General features: G+C 34.4%; 1 protein-coding gene across 3 annotated transcripts; it reads left to right on the plus strand.

Annotated features, from left to right (window-relative positions):
* The first annotated feature begins 1,075 nt into the window (after positions 1–1,075).
* LOC100799419 (protein GRAVITROPIC IN THE LIGHT 1) lies at positions 1,076–6,394 on the plus strand. Of its 3 annotated transcripts, XM_006594663.4 has the most exons (3): positions 1,076–1,376; positions 1,750–1,910; positions 4,582–6,394. In XM_006594663.4, the coding sequence occupies exon 3, from the start codon at positions 4,582–4,584 to the stop codon at positions 6,004–6,006; it is 1,425 nt and encodes a 474-aa protein (XP_006594726.1). In that variant the 5' UTR covers positions 1,076–1,376; positions 1,750–1,910; the 3' UTR covers positions 6,007–6,394. The 3 variants fall into 3 exon arrangements, with proteins under 3 accessions (XP_006594726.1, XP_006594727.1, XP_040864321.1); XM_006594664.4 differs by lacking the exon at positions 1,750–1,910; XM_041008387.1 differs by lacking the exons at positions 1,076–1,376; positions 1,750–1,910 and adding an exon at positions 1,940–3,191.
* Positions 6,395–8,168: the final 1,774 nt, after the last annotated feature.

Below are 8,168 nucleotides of genomic sequence, written 5' to 3' on the forward strand. Positions count from 1 at the left end.
TTATATAATATATGCTTTTTATTAGTTAAAATTTATTAAAATTCATAAAATCATAAATAAGATTCCTGGAACCTACACTAATTTATAATTTTCAACAAATTTCAATCCAATAAAAATGTATTAATAACATTTTTATTTAAATAAATAAACTAAACATGCACACTCTATTTTTTTCACATACCAATCTTAAATTTTATTTCAAACTATTTGCATACCTACTCATAGCTATCTTAAATAGAATTTTTTAAACTCAATTACTAACCTCATTCAATTCTTAAAACATAAAACAAATCACAAGTGATGATATAAAATATTTTTTTTTTACTGTAAATTTATTATTTCTTATAATAATTATTTAAAAAAATATGTGAATTACGATTTAGTATTTTTGGATAGGCAATCACGTCACAAAGATAAAAACTATGTAAGTGATGGATTGAGTTTGAAGTAGGTTCAATTGGATGCAATTATAATTCAGACGATTTCAAAGTTTTTCACACCCTTTGAATACAGGATTAAAGGTGTTGACGGTGGAGATTTGGTGGGTGTAGGATAGTCACAAAGTACTGAATAATGAGAGAGAATAAGGTAAACACTAAATACCAACTTAGTTGGGCCCTTTTAGTAGGCATTCCTCCTCATAACCTTAAACATGCCACAGAGGTTCCCAAGAAGACGGAGGATTTTGAGATTTGGCAAGGTTTTTGATTTTGATGAAACTAATTAACCAATGCATTATAATTTATTTTATTTAGATTAAATCCTCCATTTTCGCCAACAATCTCTTTCTCCATTTGTTATTCTGTACTTTGTAACCATGCTACACTCACCAAATCTCCACTGTTACTTTTTTTATTCTTATATCTAAGGGATGGATAAAAGGTGCGTGATCTATGAGGCTCATTCACCCTAGAACTTGTCTATAATTCTAACAAAATTAATTTCAGACATTATATGTTATTAAAATAAATCATATTTAAATATTTTTTACATTAAAATTTATTTTAAAAAAAAGTGACTCGACCGTGGCGTTCTAAATTTATTAAAAAAAATCAGGTTGGGACTTCAGACGGATTAGATCATCAGTGACTTTTTGTCACTCCAACTATTTTCTCTCTCTTCTTCTCCTCCTCCTCTGTTTTTCTTCTTCCTGCCCTGTTTTCCTCTCTCATTAATTTCTCTCTCTCTAGAATTTTCTCTGTCCTCCAGCTGTGGTATTTCTGTCCCTGCCAATACCCCCACTAGTCCCCTCTTAACAGGCTCAACAACAAAGTCTTTTCACTTTTCCAACCTCTCAAACACACCACTTTGAAACACACACACACCCAAGTGCTTCGTTTTCACATTCATTCTAGGAACTTTTTGGATTTATTAAGGTAAACCTTGAGACAACCTTAACCATTTTGTTCATATATATAGTTTTAGTAGTTTACCATGCCATTTTCCCAGTGTCTTCTGGGTTCTGAAGGGGAAAAATGGTGTTTTTATTATCTTTCAAAGGGAAAGTTTTCATCTTTGAGAGTTTTTTCGTGTTGGGTCTCTTGCTGCTCTTGTTGAAGATACATTTTGATGATCCTATGTTTTTTTTGGTTGTTCTATGTGGATTGTTTTTGTTGTTACCGTTGTTGTTAGTGGCGTTCATTGCTTTGCCTCTTTGGGGTGTGTTGTTGTTTTTCGAGTTTGGAGAAAAGTCCGTTCGATTTTTGTTGTATTTGCTCTTCTTGATGCTTCTTCCGTGTTTGGTTACAGGGTGTTTCTCTCAGGGTCGCATTTGGAGTTAGAGAACAACAACAAAAATAAATAATTAAGATAATAATTATTGCATATTTAATTTCTTTGTCTGTTTTCTTGAGATTTACGTTGAGCAATGACGAGAAGTTGACTGCTTCGTCCCCCCTCAATTTCTCGAGGTGCGTTCGATTTCTCACTACTATCGACTTTTGGGATTGTTCTTTTTTTCCACAAAATCTAATTCATGATTTCATGCTTTTATTTATTTATTCTATGAAATATTTTTCTAAAGAAAACATTTGTTATAATGGGTGTGTAATGTTGGTCGCAAAATGTAACCATTAGTGGGGAAAAATGCCGTGGCTAAGGGAAAGCAATGGTATAAGAATGCATCATTTACGCATACTTATTAGTTGTTTCTTTGCCGGTTTTGAACCATTGATTGCTCTAATGTTAACGCATGATTTCTGGCGGCGTTTGAGACTTTTGGGGGGGGGTGTTATAATGGGTGTGTGTGGGGGAGATTGGTAAGTTGCAAACTAATTTTCATTTTTTTTTGCTTTGGGATGATTTTTCTTTTGGTTTTGTGTCTCGAATTCATGTCCCGTGTTTTTTTGGAAGGTAAAATGTGGATTTTTTTAGAGCACGAAGAATCTCTCATGTTGTAATATTTTGACCTTTTTTAGTGATAGGCATGTGAACGTCTGACATAATGGATGTTGAAATGACATTAACTTTCGAAAGCTATCAGTATGTGGCACAGTAACTTCTCTGTCCAAAGAAATATTTTCCTCCTAATTATTTTTCCTTATCCATTATTTGGATTCACCTTTATCTCTTTCTTTACTTTTTAATAATACTACTCTCTTTTGTATAAGAAACTTTACGGTTTATTATATGTTTTAACTAACAGTTAAAAAAGAATAATTAAGTGTAATTAAGTAGCAGTAATATTCTTCTACAGCTTTCTAATATCTGCCGTTAGGTACAGTTATACGCGGTACAAGTGCTCAGAGGCCGTGATTTTAGTCACGGGAAATATAAATTATCTCTCCTAACTATGGTGTACAATCATCACATTGTCCATTTGCCTAAACTATTATTGTTTTTATTTGTTGTATAGAATATATTTTATTATTTAAGAAACATGTACTCTTTGAGTATGGATGTAAAAAGGGTACAAAGGAAATAAGAGACAATAAAAAATGACTAGATTTTTTTAATTGTTTTAAAGGAAAATTATTTAAAACAAAAAAGTCGAGTATTTTGTTCACTTGGATAAAAAAAAAGAAAAAGGTATTTTGTTAGACAAAGACATTCCATTTTCATGTTTACTTTTCCTTTTCTCTTTTTCCCTATAAACTCTTGCCGGCCTACTATGCACACGTATTGTTGGATGATATATATGTCTCCTCTAACATGTGTTGGGTGATAAATTTTCTAAGAGCTATGTTACTTAGGTTAGGTTATGTTATTTTGCATGGTCCCGTTTTTACTTGCACCACAAAAAATTGAAGAATTAGTGACTAACCCTACTTTTTCAGGAATAATTTTGGGGCGACAAAGATTTTAGACTTTGTGACAATTATTTTGAAAATTATATATGAATTGTTGTGTTATTATTTTTTCTTGGTGAGGTCCTTAGTTATAGGGGAAAATATTTCACTTTCATGTGTGTTCTTTTTTTTTTTTGAAAGGCAAAGGTTCATGTGTGTTCTATTGTTGACACTGTTGGCTAAGTACTATCTTACTGCAGGCTACATAATGGTGTTGGATATGCATAACTTAGGACTCAGGGAATCCTAAGGATTATGAATCAGACCAATATAGATATATTCAATAAATAAATATTTGTCAGTTTTTTTTATTGGTTACATTGAGAGTCACAATTCAACTATGATCTACCTAGATCCTATGATTGCCCTACAAAAGTTGTAATTTAACTGATTTTATAATTTGATTTTATCATTTCTTTGCAAGACATAGGAAGTGAATGGAAAATCAAGGTTGATGGTGACCCTCTTTAATCATTATTTCTTATATAATAATGCATATCTAAGAAGCCAATTCACCGGCTACATATTATAGAATAAAAGAGGCTATGATTAATTAATTGATGGGCCATTTGGGCCTAATGCTCAACGCTCCTTGTAGCGAAATTAGGATAAAAAGTATGTAGAAATGATGATCTTGTTTTCTTGCTTAGAGGTGGTGTTAAATCAGGTCCTATTACTCCTAAAGTATGCTTTTTTCACAGCATAATCCTTGAGATTAGGTTATTTATTTATTTATCATTATCTATTCTTAATTATTGAATCTTGTTACGTAAGACCTTGGTTTTGTGTTTAAGAATGATGTTGCAAATTGCCATGATGGACAACATGCATAGTATTACGTGGATAAACTACAATTTTTGAGCTTTTTAATGTATCTTTAGATCTTGACCTTCGGTTTTTATTCTCTTAGCCTCCTACACACCGTGTGTTAGAAACTGCTTTTTGAGACACTTTAAATTTAGTTATGCAATAAAATTTCAATAGATGGAGTATTACAAAAAGAAAAATTCCATCCTCTACTAAAGAGCCTCGATCTATGTGTTAAAGCATTACACTTTTTTCTTTGTTTTGTTTTGTTAATAGCTTTTGCTTGAACATGCTCATCATGATCACCATCGTGTTATAACACTTTATTTTATGTGTTATAACACTTTATTTTATTGTCCTCGTGAAAACCCTTTAAAGATACTGCTACTTGCATATACTTATACATATACATATACATATATACATTTCAATAATCACAATTCTGATCTGTATTTGGAAACTTTGGTGGTGGCTGCTGCTTGTGCAGATGGAATCAGTGAAGCCGTCGGCCGTGACCCCGCGAAAGAAGTTGGCGCGCAGTTTTGCGAAGGTTCTTCATGTCAAAGCACTTATTGGAATTGCTTCAGTTGATGGTCTGAAGAATGTTATATCTGATGCAAATCTCAAGGACGAAGGAAAAATCGCTAAGAGCAAGACTACACTGAATTGGTCCGAGTCTTTTAATGAAGATGATGATGAAGAGCTTCAAGAGAGAGTGGCCAATGAAGCTCTTTTGGCAAAGCTTTTTGCTAGCATTTCAACTGTTAAAGCTGCATATGCTGAGTTGCAGCATGCTCAGTCACCTTTTGACCCTGATGGAATTGAAGCTGCTGATCAATTGCTAGTGTCTGAGTTGAAGAACTTGTCTGAGCTAAAGCAATGTTACTTGAAGAAACAGTTTGATCCTTTGCCCGAGAAGGAGATTCTTGCAGCCGAATCCAAGGAGCTGCAGGGTGTGATCAAAACCTATGAGATCATGGGGAGGAAGTTGGAGTCACAGGTGAGGCTCAAGGATTCTGAGATTATTTTCCTTAGGGAGAAGTTAGAGGAAGCTAATATGCACAACAAGGCAATTGAGAAGAGATTGAATCAAAGTGGCCAGCTATCAGTGCTTGATAATCTTCACATAACTGGATTAAGTCCTAGCCATTTCATCATGGTCCTTCGCCATGCAGTCCGGTCCATTCGCAACTTTGTGAGGCTGGTTGTGGATGAGATGAGATCTGCAGGTTGGGACATTGATGCTGCAGTCGACGCCATCGAACAGAATGTGGTTTATATGGCAGAAGATCACAAGTGTTTCGCAATGGAGGCCTTTGTTTGCAGGGAAATGTTTGATGCATTCCACATCCCTAACTTCTCCCTTTCAAGTGAGTCTCCTCTAGAAAAAAACAGGAGACAACAGTGGTTCTTTGGGAAGTTCAATGAGCTGAAATCAATGAAGGCAAAGGACTACCTAGCCGAGAGGCCACGATCATCGTTCGCCAAGTATTGCCGGGTCAAGTATTTGGGACTTGTTCATCCCAAGATGGAGTCATCGTTTTTTGGTAACCTGAGTCAGAGGAACCTTGTGAATACTGGTGGAGGGTTTCCAGACACTGCATTCTTCACCTCATTCGCCGAAATGGCGAAGAGGGTGTGGCTTCTGCACTGCTTGGCCTTCTCCTATGAGCCTGAGGCTTCAATCTTCCAAGTGGAGAAAGGGTGCAGATTCTCTGATGTGTACATGGAAAGTGTGAATGATGAAATCTTCCTCTATTCGGAAGTGGAATCAGATCCACAAGTTGCTTTCACAGTAGTTCCAGGGTTTAGGATTGGTAAAACTGTTTTACAATGCCAAGTGTACCTCACATCACAGCACAAACAACAAAGCAAGGTTAAATTTTTTTTCACTTCAACAAAGCAAAGGTGACTCATGACTGACCCCACACAACTCAGGTGATTGAACTGGAAGGCAATTCTTTATTTTTCTTAGTGAAAAAAAAACTTTTTGGAGGGAAATGAAGGCCTTGTGGTTGTGGGGACTGAACTCTGGCTTGGATCACTCACCGGGGCATCTTTGTCCATTTGTATTTTGGCCATTTTGAAAAGAAAAAGCCATTGGACCGCGTTGCATTGGAAACAAGCCTTTTTTTTAGAATCTTTTTTTTTTTTAATTTATGCCAGATTTATCAAAGAGACATCCCCCCAAAATTTTATTATTAGGTCAGTGACAGGGATTGTCTAGCTGTTATGCATCTTTTACTAGACATTGCATTTTATGATATGTACATAATGATATATAGGTGGGCATTTTATAATCCTCTTTTTCCTTTTTTTATTTATTAATCTTTGTTTTGCTCAATTCCCCTATTTTTGACCCTCTTGAGTTTATTTTCACATGCCACTTGTTGTGCCTTTAGATGCCTCCAAATCTGTGTTGTCAACTTAGCTATTAATTATTCTTCATTCCTCCTATGGAATGCTGCTTTGTCGTGGTTAAATTTGAAGTAAAACAAATGAACAAATCACTTAATGCCAATTTTGCCCTTGTTAGATGTGAGTATCTTTAAATAGGCTCAACCAATATTATGGGGACTACTCTGGCAGTTGTTGTACGATGAACATTGGGTTTTGCAAATGTATTGAAAGCTAAATGGGCCCCACATGTGATGCCTACTTTATTCAACGAAGTCGGTGTTGAAGGGGGCATGTGAAGACAGTATTTGGAAACCTTTCTTTGTCCCCATAAAGGAGATGCGATTCTTGTTGATGGGTTTGCATTGTATCTAAGCATCTTCGTGTAATGCTTCCCAACCGTTACAAACATCTCTGCCAATGCAACTATGCAAGTGATTGTTGTGTAATGTGTACATTGGGCTGTGATTCATTCACATGGTGGAAGTGGAAAGTGGGTAAGGAACATATAAGATCTTAGGGGGCTATTCATGTGCCTTTAAAATCTTGGAAAGGTATCTTCTTTTACCGGAAAATAATTGAGGGTCAAACTTTTTCTACTTTGATAACGTTTGGTCCATGTGGCAAGAGGTAGATTTAGCCATTTAGGTGTGAGTTATGTATATATATTATTTTCTACATGTTAGGTGGCTTTTTTTTATTTGTGTGAATGTTACGATCAGCTTAGCATCATTTTCACATTTTGATCAGGGGCATTGAATAGAGGTTTTACTTTGGTGTGACAGGACAATGCTCTTTTGCAACAATACAACTGACAAAATAAAAAGTTAGGCAGATAAAAGATAGTGGAATACTTATCACTTTTTAAAAATAGAAAAATAAGGGTACACATTTTTTTTATGGGATATAGTTGTGTCAGGGTATAATGGATTTTAACGACCAAAAAAGAAAAGGTGAGATCATTAGGCATTTCCAGTTGAAAGAAGCCACTTGTATGTACACTTGACTGAATTGAGACAATTGTTGATGAGTGTGACAATTGGTTTCATGTTGTTTTGGGCCTCATGGCTACAGAAAATATGGGATGGGCTCTCTGGAAAAGGTTTAAGGGTTTGGTGAACCTTACTTTATCTCTTCTTAATTCTCCTTTAAATTAAAAAAATAAGTAAAATTATAATACTTTTTTTTATTTAAATATTCACAATTGTAGTAGTTAGTTTTTATTAAGTGAGTTCTTTCTCATTCATTCTTTTAGTATTTCGTTTACTATTATAAACAATGCTATCTTGAAATTGAGAAAATTAGAATTCAGTTTGTAATCGAGGTAAAGATATAATTGAGAAAAAGAACAAAGGGAGTATGTTGTTGGCATAAGGATAAATTATGAATTTAATCAAAACTTGTGCGCACCACACAATTGGTCCGCAGATCTCCCTTGTTGGTTAAAGATTTGAATTCAACTCTCCTTTTCTGTTTTGTTAGATGAAGTTTTTTAAAGAAATACCAAGTCCTTATAATATAGATTAAGAAATTAAAAAATAAGTTTTGTGAAAAAGTAGTACACATTCGCCATGATTTCTCAATTTTTTGAAAGACACCGTGATCCTCAATAAAACATTTTATTTATTAATTTTAATTAATATTTTAACCCAAAAATATAAATATTATAATCTTATT

This window comes from Glycine max, chromosome 13 (genome assembly GCF_000004515.6).
Source record: "Glycine max cultivar Williams 82 chromosome 13, Glycine_max_v4.0, whole genome shotgun sequence".
NCBI lineage: Eukaryota > Viridiplantae > Streptophyta > Magnoliopsida > Fabales > Fabaceae > Glycine > Glycine max.